General features: G+C 52.6%; 1 protein-coding gene across 2 annotated transcripts; it reads left to right on the forward strand.

Annotated features, from left to right (window-relative positions):
• The first annotated feature begins 1596 nt into the window (after positions 1-1596).
• Positions 1597-19919, forward strand: WIPI1 (WD repeat domain, phosphoinositide interacting 1). Of its 2 annotated transcripts, XR_003529522.1 has the most exons (13): positions 1597-1678; positions 2968-3137; positions 6520-6616; positions 9821-9918; positions 10931-11023; positions 11293-11363; positions 12028-12135; positions 12512-12676; positions 12840-12947; positions 14305-14426; positions 15084-15184; positions 16910-17293; positions 19371-19919. XR_003529522.1 is itself a non-coding variant. In XM_027654352.1 (12 exons), exons 2-12 carry the CDS (start codon positions 3051-3053, stop codon positions 19416-19418), a joined length of 1098 nt encoding a protein of 365 aa, XP_027510153.1. In that variant the 5' UTR covers positions 1597-1678; positions 2968-3050; the 3' UTR covers positions 19419-19919. The 2 variants fall into 2 exon arrangements, 1 of the variants encoding a protein (XP_027510153.1); XM_027654352.1 differs by lacking the exon at positions 16910-17293.
• Positions 19920-20242: the final 323 nt, after the last annotated feature.

Here is a 20242-nt window from a genome sequence, read left to right on the forward strand (position 1 = left end):
CCCCCCCGGCCCCACCCGGCTCTCGGGGAACACCCCCCGGCCCCACCCGGCTCGGGTCCCAAGGGAGGCGCAAACCCAAGGGATCGCTGGGTTTTACCCTCCCGTCCCTCTCCCCCCCCCAGTTCGGGAAGCGTTTTGGGATGGGCAGAGCGGTGACGTTGTCCCGGGGCTGTGTCCGCGCACCGGTGCGTGGCCACTTCGGTTGCCCAGGGCCACCAAAAGCCGGCTCTTGGCGAGCATCCCGTGCCAGGGCGCGGCCCCGGCGCGGAGGGTTTCCCGGGAACCTCCCATCCCCGCACCGTCGGTAACCTGTGCTCCACCTGCTCCAAAGTTTAAGAACCCTTTCATACAGGGACAACGAAGCCACACGCGGCCCTGGCAGTCCCAGCCCAGAGCCGGGATCAGCCCAAGTCCTGGGCGGCGAGATAAGGATCAGAGATAACCGACCTGGCACCTGGAAATATTGTTTCCTTCGCAGCCCTGCTTTGCATTGGTGTGTGCAAACAAAGGGTGCTTTGAGGGATGTCGAAGTGCTGCTGACGTGAAGCTGCTGGTCACTGCCACCAGTGCATTAGTATTTTGGGCTGGCTGTTTTGAGACCTGGATGTTGCTGCTTTCTGCATCTGGAACTGAGCAGAGACAGCACCTCTAACACCCTTAACAGTGAGAGCAAAGCTTCCACAGCCCTGGCAAGTCGCTGTGTCAGTATAGGTGGATCAGCCCCTTTTGTGTCCCAGTGGTCCTGTCTGCAGCCTCCCAGGTAGATGTGAAACTGTTTGTTCCTCCAGCAGCCACAGGACCATGGCAGTGGAGGAGTTTGCTGTCCCACAGGGATACCTGCCTTCTGTAGGCTACAACAGCCTCAGATGGAAAACTGGGTTCTTGGGTTTGTTAATTTGTGTGATTTAGGTTGAGAGGGGGAACTGAAGTTGTGCCTTCACGGACCAACCACTGTGCCAGGAATGAGCCACTTCCCCTGTGTCAGGGTCTAACCCCAGCCAGCTCCTCACTCCCAGTGAGGTGGAGAGAGAGACACAAAAGGGTAAAAGTGAGAGAACTTATGGGCTGAGACAAAGAGTTTAAAGCAAAACCCACCCACAAACAAAGCAAACCAAGGAGTTCATTCCCACTTCCCATGGCAGCCAGGTTCTCAGCCATCCCCAGGTCAGCAGGGCTCTATCATGGATAACAGGGAAGACAAATGCCATCACTCCAAACTTCCTCCTTTCCTCCCTTTCCCCCCCACCTTTATACACTGAGCATGACTCCATCTGATCTGGGATATCCCTGGGGTCAGTTGGGGTCAGCTGTCCTGGCTGTGTCCCCTCTCCCAGCTCCTTGTGTCCCCTCAGCCTCCTCACTGGTGGGGTGAGGAGCAGAAGAGGCCTTGACTCTGTGCAAGCACAGCTGAGCAGCAATGAAAACATCCCCCTATTATCAACACTGTGCTCAGCACAAACCAAAAACACAGCCCCATACAAACTAATATGGAAAAAAATGACTGTATTCCAGTCAAAACCAGCACATCATCCCTGCAGGGACTCCTCCTGTCACCTTAAGATCCGAACTAGCAGGTTTTTGCTTTGTCTTTGCAGCTCCCTGGCAATTGGAACCACAACTGGATACAGACTTTTCTCCTTAAGCTCTGTGGAACAACTGGACCAGGTCCATGAAAGCAGTAAGTGTCCTGTTTCACTGTGGAGGAGTATTGACCAGCAGCACTTTAAACTTGTGGGAGTCCTTCACCATTGTTAGAATCCAGCTTCTTTTCCACTGCTGTCAGTCTGGCAGCAGCACTTTGTCCTGAAAACCAGCATGCAGAGGTAGCTTCTCACTAGCCTGTTTGAGATACACAGACAGGAGACCACAGGCTCCCAGCACAGCTGCTGGACAACTCACAGGCTTTTAATCCAGTGTGGTATTTACAAGCAAGATGTTTTTAACAGGTTTCCAGTGTAAGAAGGTCACTCACAGCAGGCCTGCAGTTATTAGCTGTGCTCAGAGCAGCATGCAATGCACTTAACAGCCCCAAACGAGTCTGGCCTCGTGGAGCACGGACTCCAGTCTGGTTCAGGCCAGAAGTGTTTCAGCTGAGATGCTCTAAAGATAACATTCCCCAGCTGGGATAGGCTCATCTCTCTCCAGTGGCTAGAGAAGGAGCCTCAGCAACCAGACAGAGCTGCATCATCTCAGCAGAGTCCAGGCTCCTCTCCTCTCTGCCTCACAGGCTGACTAAGCTGCTGTACAGCAGCAAACTGTAGATTTATGTTAAAAACTGTTTAGGAGTTTGGATTGTCCCCAGTCAGGCCAAAGAGGAACATCCCTGCTGGTGTCACACTCAGGGTGATGGGCTGAGGCACAAGCAGTCCCACACCACAGCTGTGGGGCAGCCTTTGGACCTCAACACAGCCCAAACTGAGCATCATTCAGGGCCCCCTGCACTGGACATCACAGTCCCTGAGGATTTGGGTGCAGGTCCACCAGGACCACTGCAGTGGTGCCTTCTCAACACAACAGGAGTTATCCCAAACAGCCTCTGCAAGACTCACCAAACCACTGTTTGCTCCCCTAAGGAGGCTGGGAGAAACCAGACACCACCCAGAATAAACAGGGAGCCACACACAGCTCATTCCTTACCTCAGCAGCCATGGTCTGCACACTCCCTCCAGGAAAATCCCTGACCAGACTGAGTGAGCTCCTCTTTTTATATCCCATTCCCAAGGATTAACTGCAGCTGGAGGGCCCAAGGTACCTTCAGCTAGAGAGGCACAACAGCACTGTTTTAATTTTAACCCCCTCCTGCTCTGACCTAATTCCTTTGTGCCAGGTATGAGACACTTATCACAAAGGCAGGTGTTGAACACCTTAGCACTGAGCCTTCCAACCCCATTCCCTCTGTTGGTTGCTGCCCTCAAACCAACCACCAGCCAAGCTAAAGGCCCTGCTGTGCTTTCCTTGTGTGCCCAGATGAAATCCCAGATGTTTACATCGTGGAGCGTCTGTTCTCCAGCAGCCTTGTGGTTGTGGTCAGTCATGCCAAGCCACAGCAAATGAATGTCTACCACTTCAAGAAAGGGACAGAGATCTGCAACTACAGCTATTCCAGTAACATCCTGTCCATCCGGCTGAACCGTCAGGTGAGAGGTGCTTGGGGGGGAAGGGGGTTATCCAGAGTTATCCCGCTGTGGCTCTTTGCTGGCGCTGCCTTTCCAGCTGGGACCAGCCTGGGGAGGTTTGCAGGGACGCTGTAAATGGCACTGGAGGGGTGGGTGCCTGTCCTCTCCCTCCAGCTCCACTCCAGACTCAGTGACAGGAGCTGTGCATATCATCTGCCACAACCCTTTCCTTCAGTCAAATGAAGCCAAGTCCTTGTTTTCATAGCAGTGACACAAAGGCTTTTTGTCATCTGCCTTCTTGCCTATTCAGGACTCAGCCCTGCCAAAAAAACACCTTTTCATCTCCCCTCCCTCCCATGGATTCCACATCCTGACTCCAGGCCCACCTCTGCCATCTTGGTTACAAGTAAGACCTTCAAAGTTGGTGACAAAACCCAGGAGTAGCTTGAACTCTGTGGATGAGGCAAAAGGCTGCTTCTCAAGTACTGCAAGCAGCCTTGTTTTGTTTTAAAGGGTATAAAAACCATCCAGGCCACTTAGAAGAAGGCTTTTAGGGTGTTATTCTGTGAATTGACACAGCCTCATGCAGCCCTGAGCCCTTTTGGAGGTTTTTAAGTCATCTTTTCTTTTTGTCCATAATTATTTTCCAAGTATATGCCCTAAGAGGCAGAGGACATTTTACAATGAAGAAATAAGCAGTCTGGGTAATTGTATATAATCAGCTCTCCTCAGTTAGCAACAGTGAGACCTGCAGTAAGACTCTCTGGGTTGAGCTTCCAGTAAAGCTGCCTTTGACCAAGAGTTACTGTACTACAATTAAATCTGTCCTAAATTGATTTTTTTCACTTAAACTTACAATGGAACTGGCAAAAGAAGGAATTGCAGATAGCTGTATGTGTATAAAAATAAACTGGGAGGTTCTGCTTAACAGCTCTAGGAGATTAGTGTGAATAAAATAAGTTCAGGCTGTTCCCCATGTGCTGCTCTGGAGTTTGCCTGAAGGTGATGCACAGTCCCAGCCTTGCATTCTTGTTCTTTGGCTGCATGATGAGCTTGGGTTCAAAAACTGGGCTGAGCTCATCCTCTGGCTGTAGCACAGGCACACCTGGAGAGATCTGAAGATGCTACACATGCTTAGAAACATAGAATATGAGAGTCATTTTGATTGGAAAAGACCAGTAAAAGCATGGAGTCCAACCACTCCCCCACTTCCCCAAGCGCCACATCCACATGTCTCTTAAATCCCTGCAGGGATGGGGACTCCACCACTGCCCTGGGCAGCCTGTTCCAATGCTTAGTAACCCTTTCCATGAAGAAATTTTTCCCCAAATCCAATCTAAACATTCCCTGGTGCAATTTGGGTAGATTGAAGAGAAGTCACTGTTTCAGTCTACGTTCAAGGTTTAAACTGGTGGCTCTCAGGTTCACCGTGTGCTGTGACACCTGAGCCCTTGCCTGGGCTTCTGTAGGAAACCTGTGCTCCATTGGAAGTCCACAGAAGGACAGATCCCATACAAAGCATTAACACAGGAAAATAAACAAATAAACCAGGAACAGGTCTCAAACAAACAGCGCATATTTCAATTTGATCTCTCTGTGAAAAAGTCCTTGTTGTGCAAAAAAGCAAGTCCCTCTGTTGTTGATCCATGGGAATTCTTTGTTCCAAGCTCCACGATAACTGAAGTGTGTTAAGGTCTGATTTGTCTCAAGGTGGGGAGCAATCTGTGCTGTGCAACCAGTGAGAAGCTGCTGGAACGTCCCTGGGGTTTCATTCACTGCTGAAACCCTGCTGAGCTCTTTGGAGAGGTTTGAGGTGTTTTTCTGTCTGTGTCCAGACCCATTTCAGCCCTGAAAACACAGCTCAGTTATCCAATCTGATCTGTGTCAAACTAAGAAGAATCTGGTGAGATTTCTGTGCTATTAGCAGTGCCTCAACCCTGGGGAGCAATCACAGCACCAGCACCTCCTCTGAGGCTCCATCTGTGTCCACAGAGAGGATAAATCCCATCCCACTGACCTTAGCATGGAGGGCAGGAGAGCAGCAGCCCTCTCCAGCTCCTGGTGAGCTTGTCCAGACCTCCTTTGCCTCTTCACCTCCCAAACCCATCACTTTCCTGGATTTTGTCCCTGTGGGTGCCAACATCTCTGGCTGCTGCTTTGCCATCATCTGGAAACCTCCCTTCACCTGGACATCAATAGCAGCCCATTCTGGGAAAGCACATGGTGGCTTTGCTGAAATCAGCTGTATAAATATTACACTTCTTGCAAGTTGATGGCTGTTACTGGAGAAAAGGCAAAGTCTTCCTGGAAATGCAAAATGGCTCTGACACAGCCCCAGATGCTGTGGTTAGCAGGAATAGAAGTGGGAAAGAGTTTGATCTGAGAGTAATGGTGGAGCAAGGCAAAGATTTTCTAATGTGGGTGTTTCAAGTTAGTGACTAAGCTCCACATTTAGATACTAAATAAGTGGCCTCATTTCTAAAGAGGTGGAGGCTTCCTGTACATGGATTTGGGTGCTCCAGCTTGAGGAGCCTGGATGGTGTCTGACCCTTGGTGTTTATTGGGAGGTTTTCAGTGTTTCTGGACACTTGGCACTAACAGAGGTGAAGCTGTGCACTTGCTGGACTTGGGAGGCACAACCCTTCAGCCAGACCCAAAGCCTTGGTCCCAAAAAAAGCCTCTGAGCAAAACCTCTCCGTGGTAAAACGGAGAGATCTGGACCAAGATCTGAGACCGAGACACAAAACCGAGTGGCCGTGGAGATGGTGGCCCAGTGCTGAGGTCACTGCATCAGGCTTCCCTCCTCCTTTCTGCCTCTCCTCCCCTTGGCTGATTCCAAATGGGAAAGGAGCATCAGTGCACTGAACAGATACATCAGGTTTAGCAGCAGTGGGAGGCCCAGCACCTACGTGTTTGCTCCCAAATCAAGAAAAAGTCAGGGCAAAAGGCCTGTGCTCCCATCTGGGGGCACACTGACAAGCAGGACTGCAGCCTCTCTGCTGCCAGGTCTTTATGATCGAAATGTGGTTTGCTCTGAAAAGAACTGCTAAGAAAATTTGGGGTAGGGATAGATGGCAATGGTGGGGTGTAACCCTGATGTGTCTTCCTGTTCCTGGGGTTGTGGAAGATCAGCTCTTAGAGGAGTTGTCATGATGTTTTACCCACTTTCTAAAGCAAGATCAGGTGCAAAAACTCTCAAAAACAATCACACAGACCCAAATGTTGTCCAGTGAGAGGGGATGGAGAAGCAGAGATCCCGGTTTTGTTACATTTTGGTGTGTGAGAAATTCCTGTTGAGTTTTTCTGACACCAAAGATTTGGGTTGGTGCACTGTGGGAGCAGCAGACAGAGGCACCATGACCGTGCTGGTGAGGTTCTGTGCATGTCCCTTGTGTCCTTGCAGAGGCTGGTTGTTTGCCTGGAAGAGTCAATTTACATCCATAACATTAAGGACATGAAGCTTTTGAAGACTATTCTGGATACACCTCCAAACACAACAGGTAAGTGTGGAAGAACTGTGTGAAAGGGAGCTTTGTAGAGCCACAACACTCAGGTTAGAATTTAAACCAAGCTGTGGCTTGTGTATCCTAATTCAGTCCTGGGGAGCCAGAAATGGAAGGAGGCAATCCATGGGCTTGGGAGAGCAGAAACCTGGCTCTGTCCTGAGCAAAACCCAGCTCTGTCCTGAGCAAAACCTGGCTCTGTTTGGAGCAAAACCCAGCTCTGTCCTGAGCAGAAGCATCAGAGGGGAGCAGGGTGGGTAGCAGGGTTTGACTTCCCCTTGGGGTCAGCTCCCAGAGCCATCAGTGCTGTGAAGATCACTCAGGGCAGAACCCACAGCCAGAACCCACAGCACTAATTCCCTGCCGAGGAGTTCCCAGGAGCCCTGGGCTGCCACCTGGTATTATTCCAGGGATGCAGCAAACCCGAGGGACAGGGCAGGTGGCCTCAGGACAGATCCTCTCTGCGCGGCCCAGGGTGAATCCGGCTTTCCTGCTGCTGGGAGAGGAGCTATTTTTAGCTGTGCAGAGGGAGTCTTGGCCGGGTGCCCACGGCAGCGCTGCCGTGCGTGGCTGTGACATCCCGGCCCGTCGCAGCTGCAGCATCATTTCATGGGCTGTTGGTCGGGAAGTTGCTGATGTGCTCACGCTTGGCTTCTGGGCTTTCAAGGGATGCTCTCCCAGCAGCTCCCCTGACCTACTTCAGGTCTCAACAGATGGCCTCTCCATGAGGATTAAACATACTAAACGCTACAAATATAATTAAAGTTTAAAACCTTCCCGAGAAGGCCCAGCAGCAGCAGGGTGGGCAGGGATACCCGGGCCTGGAGCTGCTCTGCAGTGGGGCTGGAGTACTAGGTCATGGTTTTAGAGCAGCAGCAATCAGCTGGGGCAGGACTGGGCTGCTGAGGATCACAGGCTTCATATGGGCTTAGTGCTTTAAAGCCCTTTTACTGCAGCAGCTGTCACTGAAATGAGCTGAGTGACCAGCGTGGTGCCACGCCTGCTCCTGTTGTCCCAGGGCCATCTGCTTTGGTCCCAACTCTGACCCCAGGGATGGTGTGTCCAGGTCAGGGCAGTCCACTGCTCTTTGTACAACCCTTTTTGGAGTGGGGGTCTGTGCCAGAGGGATGTAGGAGCACAAAAAAGCCACCACTCCTAAAGTGTGTGCCCTGGGCACAGTAACAGCAGCACAGGGAGGACCAGGGTTTGCTGCAGCACACCAGGCAGTCCCTGTGAGATCTCTGGCTGTTCTGGCCAGCACCTGGCTCCCAGTCCAGCCTTCTCCATGCAGGAGAGGAAAACGCCCACGGTGGCCAAGTCTGTTTTTTTTTCATGTGGTTCATCTCGGGGGCAGGATTTGCACTGAGGAGGTCACAGGGCTCGTGGTGACACATGTGCCATCTCGGGAATGACTGCAGATTTGGAAACCGCCTCATGTGGCTCCCCCCAAGCCCCAGATGTGCCTGGACCTGCTGGCCTGGGGGCAAGGCCAGGCTTCCCAGACACAGTAGCGTTTTTCCATGCTGCTTGAGGAAGCCACCTGTGATGTGGCACTCCCAGAGGTGCCATCCTGAGCAGTGCCTGCCTGCCTCCTCCCTCCTGGTGCTGCAGGCACCAACCTTCATCATGGCCATGGGGCTGCCAGAGGAGAGGAGAGGAGAGGAGAGGAGCACCTTCAAAGGCTGCCCGTGGCCCTGGTGATCCTTGTTCTTTGTGTGTCCCTGAGGTCAGCCCAGTACACTCACATCTGTGTTTTCCCCTGGCCTGGTTTCCCGCCCGCCTCTCCCGGCCAGGCAGGAGCAGAGGGAGCGGGTGACTCACCCCAGCCGCTCAGAGCTCGCTTTGTTCCACTCCAGCCTTCCCTAAACCCTCCTCTGAGAGAAAGGGCTGCGCTGATCCCCCCCTCATGCTGCCTGAGCTGGGGGAACACCATCCGGAAAAGACAGGATGCTCCTCACCAGCAAAGTCTCCGGGCTGTCTTTGCCTTCCTCCCATCCCTCCCTCTTTAATTGCCTTTTAATTGCCTGCACTTTGCCGCCACTGTGCTCTTCATGCCTCTCCCCGGTGCGCCATCCCTGGCACGGTGCACACACCTCTGGATTGACGGCGAGTGGATCCCTGGGGCCCCTGGCTGATCCTGCAGCTCCTGGCTGCGCCTCGGTCTCTTTGTTTAGTTATAAACAATGACCTAAAGCGAGAGATCCTTCCCCAGGCTGGGCCGGGGCCAGGGCCGTGTCCTGACCCGGGGGGTTGCACGGCAGGACAGTCCGTGTACGTGCAGCGTGTGGGTGTCCTGTTTGGGGCCGTGGCAGCACCCCCGGTGCCTTTAACCCCGCGGCTTCCTCCGCACGTGGGATGAGGTGGGACCCCCCCGGCGCGGGTCAGGAAGCTCAGGTCGTGCGGAAGCCTCGAGTCGGGTTTGGGAGGACAGTGAGCGCGCGGATGTGGCGCAGGAAGCGAGTGAGACACGTTCAGTATGTGACAGGATTCACCGGGATGGATCCTGGGCCAGCAGCAGAAATGAGAGGCAGGAAGGGATGCTCTTTTCCGAGGTCACCTGGGGGACAAGAGGGTGGATGTACCCACACACGTATCCATCCATCCCTGTCTCATCCTGTAGTTCCTGCGCCCTTTCAAAGGGGCGTTTGGGAACCTTTATGCTCGTGTTGGCACAAAACCAGACGGCTCTTATGGGAAGAATTCTCCCTGTGCTTGAAATTTAGCTACGTTCGAGTTCCTTGTCAGCCGGAAACTCCCTGCACAGCTGGAGCACTTCCTTTGTCTTTTCTCTGCTTCCCTTTTCCATTCAGAGCAGAAGGAAGCGGCACTGCCTTGCCCTGCCAGCCTTCACATGCCAGGCTGCGTGTCGGGGCTGCGTCCGCGCCGTGCTGCTCCTCTGAGCTTCCAACCCGGCACCCACGCCCTGTGCACATTTTCCTGCCTTCTCCAAGGAGATGCTGACGGACAGGACCTGGGCTCCTGTGCAGTGTCTGGCAGGAGGGTGGCAGGGCCCAGGCAGCCGTTCTGTCCCGTGCCACCAGGTGTCCCCACGGCCGAGGCATTTCCAACGCTCCACACCCGGTGCCCGGACGGTCCCAAAACGAGACAGAGCCTGAGCCCCCTGCCGTGCCCATGGCCGTGGATGTGCGTTCCTCCTCCCCCAGCGCCGCAGCCTGAGCCCTGTCCCTCTCTCCCTGCCAGGTCTGTGTGCTCTCTCGATCAACCACGCCAACTCCTACTTGGCTTATCCCGGCAGCGCGACCAGCGGAGAGATCGCGCTTTACGACGGAAATACTTTGGTAAGTGCGAAGCCCGGCCTTTGGATACCGACTGAAAACAAACAGAGCCACAGCAAAGCCAACGGGGCCCTTGGGAAGGATGAATAAATACGCTCCACCGAGCTAGGCTGCAAGGGAATTGCCTGGGAGGCACATTCCCCGTCCCCCGTGCTCGGAGCTGACAGCATCTGAGATCAGGGCATCTCCCAGTACAGATATTCAGGAAAACATGACCCACTGCCCTGCAGCCCCAGGGCCGCTGCCAGGCTGGCACTGGGGTTCCTGCAGGAGCGTCAGCAGCGTATCCCATGGGAGTGATGTTACCAGTGTGGTTCAGGAAGCGTTGGAGCTGCTCCAGGCACAGCACAGAACCTGGAGCAGCAGCTCTGCCATGGGCTGGAAGGGATGCTGGACCCAAAGTCATGGAGAGGGCAAAGTGTTCAAAGTCCCCTCAGGAAATCTGTCCCTGGCTGGATGCAGGGTCATGATTATCTGCTGTTTATGCCAGGGCTTTGGGTTACATAAGGCTGGGGCTCCGTAGGGTGCAACGGGAGCTGAGGATCTGCAGCAGGGGAGGAGCAGAGCACAGGGGGAAAACACTGTCTCTGCTGCTGTGAGAGGTGCAGGGAGGGCCGAGGCTCCCTGCAGGCACCAGGGAGGTGTTGCTGCAGCAGGATTTGCTGTGCAGCACAGCAAGATGCAGGGAGGCCAGCTCTGATCCTCACAAACACATGCCAGGCTTCCAGGAGGGCGCAGTTGTGATCCCGAAACCTGGAGAGGCGGGGAGCTGAGGTTCTCTGCCCCTGAGGTGAGCTGTCTGTAATCACAGTGGCCACAGTAGGTGGGGAGTGAGCTCAAGGCAGGGCAGAGATAAACTGCTGAGGATGTGGAAGAGATACCATCAGCACAATACTATCCCATGAATCCGTATCAGCAGGCCTGGATAGGGTGCGAGGCAGGGAACGCCCTGCCCTCACACACAGTCCAAGGAGCAACGTGTCCCTTTGCACTCACATTACCTTCTGCCCTACAGAAAACAGCCTGCACCATCCCTGCCCATGACGGGCCTCTGGCTGCTCTCGCCTTCAACTCCACCGGCTCCAAGTTGGCAAGTGCTTCTGAAAAAGTGAGTGAGTGTGGCTGCAAGCACCCTCCCTCTGCCCAGGGCTGGCAGGGGGTCCCAGCCAGCTCTGGTGTATCAGGACCTCTGAGCTTAAACACAGCCAAGAGAGAAGGGCGCTGAGGGATACACTGCCAGCGTGTGGGGATCAGATTGAGCCCAGCTGGCAAACAGGAGGAGCCTTTGCACGTCCTGAGTTTCCTGGGTGTGTCAGGGAATGGGCTCTCGCTCCTTGGCCTGCTCCTGCGTGATATTTCCCTTTGCATTTTTTGCAGGGCACAGTCATTCGTGTATTTTCCATTCCTGGGGGGCAAAAGCTCTATGAATTCCGGCGGGGGATGAAAAGGTCAGTTCATTCTTCTGTGGGTGACGAGCACACAGAGGGCTCCCGGAGCCCAAACGTAAACAGAGGGGCAGGGCAACGTCAGATCCTGGTGCCTTTGGCATCTTTTGCAGAAGGAAAACAAGAGCAAACGTATCAGCTCGAAATGTCACTGTGCCAGGCAGCCTCAGGCCAGCTCAGTGATTCCCTGTGTGTCACAGAGCAGGGCATGGCAGGGAGCAGAGGTGGAGTCACTCCATTTACTCTGGCCTTTTTGTTTCTCACTCGAAATAATGAAATCCCCAAAATTATCAGACCCCCCGTCCCTGCTCAACCTGTGCAGGGGATGCTGTATGTATCCCACTATCCAGCACTTTGGATGTCCTCCCTGGCCTTTGCAGGACCAGAAGGTTTAATGAGGCCAGCACAGATGTTCCCTCCACAGGCAGCTCTGTGAGCAAGGACATTTCCACCTCTCTGGCTGTTTGTCACTCGCTCGAGGCAACCCCCAGCTCTGCTGAGCAAAGGGATTAGGGAATTGCTGGTCACTGAGCCCACAGGCTCAGCAGCAGCTGGGCAGGGTGGATGGGTCTCCTTCCTCCCCATCCTCTTCCCTGTGAGCCAAACCCAACAGTTACCTTGAGCAATGTGACATGGAGTGACCAGTCCTGTCCTTGCTTGGCTGCAGGTATGTGAACATCAGCTCCCTGGTGTTCAGCATGGATTCCCAGTTCCTCTGTGCTTCCAGCAACACGGAGACCGTGCACATCTTTAAACTGGAGCATCTCACGGACAGGTGAGGGGATTAGCCTGGCTTAACCTGCCTGGCTCTGCTTCAAAGGTCTGCTTCTCCACAGCTGGCCTCCACGTCCTCACCACGTCCTTTCCATGAGCAATACCAGCTGCAGACTCTTTGGCTTTGTGTCCTGAGGGACTCAGTCCTTGAAAAGCCACAATCTGCATCCCTGCTGTCAGCCTCTCCAGGCCTGCTCTGGCTTTATCAGCTTCCACTGTCCCTCCTTCCTGTGTAATCCAGCCAGTCTGGTGTACAACGTGCAGGTTCCCCAGATAAACCCTTCACCAGTGTGAGATCAGGATCATGTGCTCTGTTCCTGATGTTTTGTCACGCTGACTGTGGTGACCCCACTGATGCTGCTCTGTGACCCCCTCAGCCGGCCAGAGGAGCCTCCAACCTGGAGTGGTTACATGGGGAAGATGTTCCAGGCTGCCACCAACTACCTCCCTGCTCAGGTGTCGGGCATGATGAGCCAGGACAGAGCCTTTGCCACTGTCCGCCTGAACATCTCCGGGCAGAGGAACATCTGTGCCCTCTCCACGTACGTACTGACACTGCACCCCCGTGCCAGGCACAGCCATCTCTGCCAAACACCACCACCCTGGCCCCTTATCTCGCCCCTGTGCCTGCAGGGCACACAATGTGGGTGCTGCTGTGTCTCTGTGTGAGGGTTTTTTGGGGGCTCATGATGCTTTTCTCACCAGGATTCAGAAGCTGCCTCGGCTGTTGGTGACTACATCAGATGGACATCTCTATATCTACAACCTGGACCCGCAGGATGGAGGGGAGTGTGTCTTAATTAAGAACCACAGGTAACTGTTCCTCTGGTCACACCTCATGCAGAGGCTGATCTTTTACAAACTGAGGGGAAATCTCACCTGACAGCACAAAATGGAGCTGTAGGAGCAAGAACGTTAGAACTGACTTTGTGATTTGAGTGCTTGACCTGACAGATGTGGGTGGGAACCACATCAGCAGGCAAGGACAAGGGGCTTCTTGCAGAAGAAACCAGAGACATCTCAGATTCCATGGCAGCTGTGGGACATGTCAAATCCCATGGCAGCTGTGGGATATCTCAGCCTAGACAGCAGAAGTGGGCAGGCTGTGCCTTAGGAGATGCCTCTGGCAGAGAGCACTGACCATCATGGTGGCAGGAGAGCAGAGTATCTTCTCCAGGTGTTAGTGGGAGCTGGAAGGCTGATTTTGGGGGTAGGATGATCTGGAGTGACACTGGGAACTTCTCCAGTGCCAAAGCAGAAGGAGTTTCTTCACGGGAGGGGTGGTCAGGCATTGGAAAGGGCTGCCCAGGGACGTGGTGGAGTCTCCATCCCTGGAGGTGTTCAAGGAACGACTCAGTGCTGTGGTTTAGTTGACAAGGTGGAGATCAGGACTCAGTGAACTTGGAGGTCTTTTCCAACCCCAATGATTCGGTGATTCTGTGAAAGCAGAGCCTGTTCAGTTCATATGCAAATTCCACGGAGCACATAACACCCCCCCCACACACACACACATCTGGGCTCCTTGGCTCCAGATGTGAAGCCCGTGGGGTGGGGTGCGATGCAACATGTGCTCTGAGCCGGGAGGTGGCTGCCAGCCAGGGAAATGCCAGCAGCTTTTTGAAAAGCCACAAAACAAAAGCACTTCAAAGCTGCGCTGTCCAGCGCGCGCCGGCCACCCGCCTGCCCCCAGCTTTGTCATGTGGGCTCCTCTGAGCATCAGAGGACTGAAAAGGGCCCTTGGGTCATGAGTTACATTACATCATACGATATCTCTGCTCAAACTCCGTCCTAAACTAGCCAGGGCTGCTTTTCCCATCTAGTCCTCTCCTGTTGGAAGCCCTTCGGAGCCCCCCTGTGATTAGAAACACTGCTTTTGTAACCTAAAGCTCTTGTGGTCAATCTGTTCCCTTCTGTTCCCGTGCCAGCATTGTCCTCCAGCCGAAGTGGTGCTTTCCCTATCTCCTGCTTCCCCTCTGCTTTCCTTGTGGAGCACAATGCTCCCCTGTCTGCAGCACTGCTGGGGCTGCAGGCAGGGCATGGATGTGGTGGTGTGGATGGGTGATGCTCTTCAAGGAGATGTGGATGCATGGGCTTGTCTTATCTGGAGCTGGGGAGGAACAGTTGGGATCAGAACTAACTCTTCTTCCCTCTCTTGCTCCTGTACAATTAGTCTGCTTGGCTCAGGAAAGATGGAAGAGAACAAAGAAAACGACCTTCAGCCTCCAGTACCTCAATCTTATGCAGCAACTGTAGCCAGGCCAAGTACAGTGCCTTCAACTTCGACCATGCCAGGTAAGCACATCTGCTTGCCTTGGGCAGAAGCCACAAGGCCACCTGGGGCAAAGTGGAAAGTGTGCAAGATTCCAAGGGTTCAACCAGAATCACCTTTTGGGCAGCAGGACTTTGGAGCTCACCTGGTTCATCCACTGTGACAAAAACGGGCCGGGCATTTTCTACTCTGCTTCCTGGGAGCCTGTGCCAGCACTGCTTCTCCTGGTGCAGAGCTGTGCCACAGATGGGCCCAAGGCAGAGCAGGAACCACACCTGAGCTCCAGTTTGTGAGACAGCAGCTGCTGCCAGGTGGTTTCCAGGAGTTGAACCCCTGGGTGTAGAAATCAGGTCTGACTATTTCTGTGGCGACGTCGCTACAGATTCTCCAAACCTGTTATACCTTACCCACAAAGCCAGGGAAACACTGGGTGACTGTCTTATTATATTCCCTAGTCTAAGGTCCACATAACAGAGGTAGATCTTACTCTGAAATTGGTGCTCACATTCGTGGCATGAGGAGGAAAGCTGCCATTATTCCGTCCCTAATCCAAAGTGTTGACGGAGATACCTTCCTCTCCCTTAGTCCCCCAGAGATCTGTGCTAAGGAGGTGATGACACGGTGTCTGCTGTTTGTTTCCATCCATTCATCCACAACATTCTGTGGTTTTCCTTGGCCAGGCTACTCGGAGGACGGCGGGGCCCTGCGAGGAGAGGTGATCCCAGAGCACGAGTTTGCGACGGGACCGGTCTGCCTGGACGATGAGAATGAGTTCCCTCCTGTGAGCATTCGGGACCCCTAGAACTGCAGCTCATGCTAAGAAGGAAGTAGTAACCTCTTACAGAAGAGATCCCATTGCCCCCTCCTTGTCCCAGCTCGCTGTGAAGCCTAAAATAACTAAATTAGTTGTAGGGACAGTGCCAGGAAAGTGACACCCCCACTCAGTGGCATCTGGGGATGGGGCAAAGATGATCAAACCTACTAATTAGAGATGGATCTGAACAAACTTGCTATGTCCAGATCCAGACCTAGCCTTTGTGCCTTAAGCAGATTTCTAGTATTCCCAGGACTAGTTTTAACTGGAACAATACCATCATTTAGAAATAAAAACTTAATACTCCCTGTTGCATTTACAGTCAGTTGTATTAGTTTATGGAATGCAACTGGAACATACCTGAACCTCACCAGTCTCTTCATTTCCAAGCTAACTTGAGAAGGAAACTCCTTGTCCAAGTACAAAGATGAAAGGAATAACAGAGTTTGAAACCGTTTTATGATTTTTATATGGCACTTTCTCAGTTACCATTGGAAGGAGATACTGGATTTTTAAATCTAACTCAAGCCTGGCAGTGTCTTTCTGGCTTCTTTTTCCTATTCCACACTCATTTATTGTGTTAACTATCTAACCCCTAACTGGACAGATGTTGGCCTGTGCTGTGATCTGGTTGTAATCAGTGGTGTCTTCATAACAGTAATGCATTAATACAGCAGAATATTGTAATGGATTTCAGGTTGCAGCCTTGGCAGGCTCTGGAATCCTGTGCTTGGTTTTTAAATATCCTGCTGTTGGAGTTTTGCCTGAAAAGGAGGAAGTAAAAATTTTATCCCAGGATTTGTTCCATGTGCTGAGCTGACCTCTGTGAGGCACGTTCCTGTGAACTGATGCAAAGTGTTATTTAGATAAAAGGTGACTGGCTCATAACTCCCTTTGAACCAACACCACCTAAAGCCAGCTCCAGTCACACAACCTTCAGACTCCTTCTCTTTCATTACCTCTAACTTAATCTGCTGCAAACTGGGAGCAGGAGTTTCCTAGTTGTCCCACACCATTAGCCAAGAAGGAAATTTAAAATGTCTCCCTCTGGTCAAATTGTGTGGCCACAGAGAAGCTGGAAGGAGCAGCAGGGCCAGAGAGAAATCCTTTGTTTCCTTCTGCTCAACCTGCTCTTGAACCTGTGGTTCGGGGACGAGCGATTGCCAGCGAGCAGGAATCACGCTGCTCCTGAATGAGCCTCCCTGCTGGGGCTGGGCCGTACAAAAGCAGCCCCAAACCCCTGCTGCACCACAGCAGGTGCTTCATTAAATGAACTTTGATCTCCTCAAAATCCTGTCATTGACCTGACAGAGCAAGTGAACGTGTGTAACGTTGGGGAGGAGGAGGCGTGGGAGGGAAGGCGCTTTCCAGAAATACTCCCTGATACGGTGGCTCAGCGAGTGGACCTTCCAGATAAAGGCCCTGCACTCGGGTTTTGGGTTTGCCCCTCGCAGGGTGAGTGCACAAGGAGAGCTGGGCAGGATGTTTTGATGCTCTGAATTTCACTGAACTTGGCTGTTTTCTCAGCACTGAGACATTCGGTCTCGATGACGCGTCCAAGGGGGGTTTCAGGCATCGGTCACCACTCCTGTGTGGAGAAGGAGGGACAGAAAACCTGACCTTATCCAACAAAAATGTTTTGACAGCGTTCTGCTTTGCGGAAACATGGGAAGGGTTTTGTTTGTTTTCCAGCGTGCAACAAAAAGACATTTAAAAACCTCAAAACTTGTGACAAAATGGAATATTCACCCGCAACCCACGGTATGGCTTTGAACTCAGACATGGTTCTGGAGAAACAGCAGTGCTCAAACCCCACAGTTCCTCTCCATTTTGAAACATCTTGTCTTCCCTTGACCTCAAGCGAGACTTCAGAGGCTCAGCTCTTAAAGAGTGAGGAAAAACAGCTTCAGCCTGACATGAAGTCTGTCAAAAACTGCCTCTTCATTAAATGGAAGGAGGGACAGATCAGAGGAGAGATAAGAAGCCCAAGGAGGACTCATAAAAAGTGGCCTCACGAGGGAACGTGGATGTTGCTGCCGATTGTGCCAGGACTGCGGAAGGATCCCGCGGCAAGAGGTTAAACCAGTTCAGTGACATCTCCTGCATTGATGGGGTGGATTAAGCACTCCCAAGTCACTGTTGCTGTGAGGCTGGAAGGATTGGGGTGTTATGGAGGTGGACAGTGGGCTGGAGCCCGGGGTGAGGAGCAGGTGCCACGCAGGATGTGCAGGGAGGAGGCTGCGGAGCCCTCGCCCTGCAGGGCCAGGAGGTTTCACGGGGTGGGAAGGGTCAAACGCAGCTCTGGTTGCAAATGGTTGTGGCAGTTACAGCTGTTTTTCTGGTCAGCTGCCCCTGTTCTGTGGGTGTATCAATGAGGGAGGTTTCCAGTGGTGCTGGGAGCTGTTGGTGTGTGTGTGTTGGGCCAGGCAGGGCATCACTTGGCCGGCTCTGTTTTTGGGACCCAGTGTAGTGGCTGTTCCCACCAAGGCATGGTCAGAACAGTTTTGGGGTAGTGCTGTGAGCTTTGGCAGATGAGATCCTGCAGGATTCTGCAAGCAGCATGGCCTGTGTGCAGCTGAGGAGTGCAGCCAGGGAATCTTCTTAAATATCCTGAGATTCAGTAGGAAAGGTGATTTCTTCCAGCAGATTGCTTGGTGCTTTTCCAGGCCAACATGATCCGTCCTGCATTTGGCTGCAGGGGCCAGAGGTGATGGGAAGGCTTTATCAAAGAGCCATTTCATTAGGTCAGGTGACATTACATACAGTGGTCACCTCTTCAAAGGCAGCTTCCCCTCACTGATACTCTGTCACTCTTAAAAACCATCTCTTTCACATTGATTCTTGGCTACTCCAAAATGGTGTGGGCAGTTTGCTGTCCTGCCAAAGGACGCTGCTGCCTGTACGAAGGAGAAATTCAGGGGGGAGTCTGCAAGGGGGACAAATCAGTGCCCCAGCATGGGGTCCACCCACCCCTCTGCTGCTCCAAACCACGGAGCTTAATACGAGAAACAAGGTTGCAGATACATCTTTGACTCCATGGTTGCCCAAATTCCTCCTTGCTGTTTGCTGGATGGGGTTTCATTCATCCTGTTGCAGGGATATGGACACTAATTACTTTAAGTGATTTTTTTTTTCCAACAGCTGGCTGTCAGCAGAGGAAAGGCCATAGATTTTTCCAGTGAAGCTCTACTTGTAATTATGTTTCGTGGGGGATGAGCGAGTTTGGCAGGGCCTGAATGGCCTCTTGCTCCTGCCCTGGTAGCTCAGATTGGCATTTTGGGCAGCTGGGGCTTGCAGGATTAAGCCCATTTTATCAGTACATTATCTGAGGTCCCTAGGGAATCATGCAATCCTGTGTCAGTGCCTCAAAATCAAGCAAGTGATGGTCCTGAAACTCCAGGAGAGACAGATCCTGGGAGGTGGAGCTGGGAGAGCCCAGCTGGGGCTCCAGGTTCACATCCCTCACAGGTCATGCCTGGCAAGGCTGGAGCTGGGAAAGGGGAGATCTGTGCCTGGGCTCATGGTTGGTGCCCACAAGCACCTGCCTGAGGTGCTGCAGCAGCCCCACAGTGCTGCCCCAGCCTCATCCAGGGGCAGGGGCACATCTTTACCCCGGGGTCTCCATGGCACGAGTAGCTGATGGGAACTGGATCAGGGTCCTTGCTGCTGCATGTTCTTCTCTGCTCCTGCTTCACTCTTTCACTCAGAGGCTTTGCTGGTCCTTAGGCTGGGCTTTCCCTCTCCTAATCGTGTCTAACACATGGGTGTTTAACTCTGGGATCCATCCAGAGGGACACAGTGATGCCCAGCACGTGCCTGTCCCCTCCTGCCATGCCAGAGCCGAGCTTTTTGGGAGGACTCAGCGAGGCAAACAGGCTTCACTCCCACAAACGTGGCTGTGCTCAGCCCAATGCCAGCCAGAGGCAAGACACACTTATCACCAAACCAGATGGTTCCCGTTCCCAGGACTGTAAATTTGGGGGGGGGGGAGGGAGGAAGAGTAAATAAATAAACCTCTCACAAATCTGCCTTTGAATGGAAAGTAAAACACTGCGGGACATCCCTCCCCCTTCTCCTCCCATGTGCGTAAAACCAACTGGAAACACACCCTGTTGCTGGGAAAAGTAAGGCAGCTCTGTTTTGATTTTGGTAGATAATCTTGTGCCGTGGAGGTCAGCCGGGCAAGGTGAAGAGGTCGTGATGAGGAGCAAACATCCCCGGAGGGACAGCTGCTGGGAGAGCTCTGGAAAAGCCAGGAATTTCCAAGAACGCATCTGAGAGTCCCCAAGACGAGAACAAAAAAGAAAAATATAAATCTGAGGTGGGCCACACTTTCTCCTACAGTCTGTGTGAGTGAGTACCTGGCCCTGTCATAGCCCCTGTTTTAATTTGTGTTGGGTGGGGTGTCAATGTACTGTATGCACATCACTCTATTTAACAGACTCTATGTTAGAACCACAGTGTAAATGCTAATTTAATCAGATTTGTATGTAACCAGAATTTTATATACCCATTTGTCCCTTTTCTAATTTATGCTGTTTTATGTGTATAAATGTACTTATAGGAAGAGATATTAAACTTATGTATTTGTACAGTATATACATACTATTTTAACCCAGGCAAAGTATTTTTGCAGTGATATTAGAGAAGATGCCATTTGCTATGTTCAAAGACAGAATAAAGTCACAGTCTGTCCCTGGCAGCTTCTGCTGTTCTTTGTGGGGCCCTAAAGATGTCAGTCTGCATTAAGTTTTGGGAGTGGGAGAGTGGGTTTGGGAGCTGGGGGGAGGACAGCTGCTCCCACAGGACCTGACCCACCAGGCCAAGTTTGCACAAGTTCACTTAGGCTCAGCTAAAAAAGGATCTGGGTGTGTAAATCAGAATCCAAAATTGTTTCAGAAAACCCTCACTCAGCTGCTGAGAAATCCCAGTGGTTTCTTAAGTTTCAGTTGCACCTTCATTTCTGCCTTTGCATCTCCCCAGGCCTTTGCACCTGCCCAGAAATGGCCCTATAAGAACTGTTTC

Source organism: Corapipo altera, unplaced genomic scaffold (genome assembly GCF_003945725.1).
Source record: "Corapipo altera isolate COAL_440 unplaced genomic scaffold, ASM394572v1 343, whole genome shotgun sequence".
In the NCBI taxonomy this organism is placed as follows: domain Eukaryota; kingdom Metazoa; phylum Chordata; class Aves; order Passeriformes; family Pipridae; genus Corapipo; species Corapipo altera.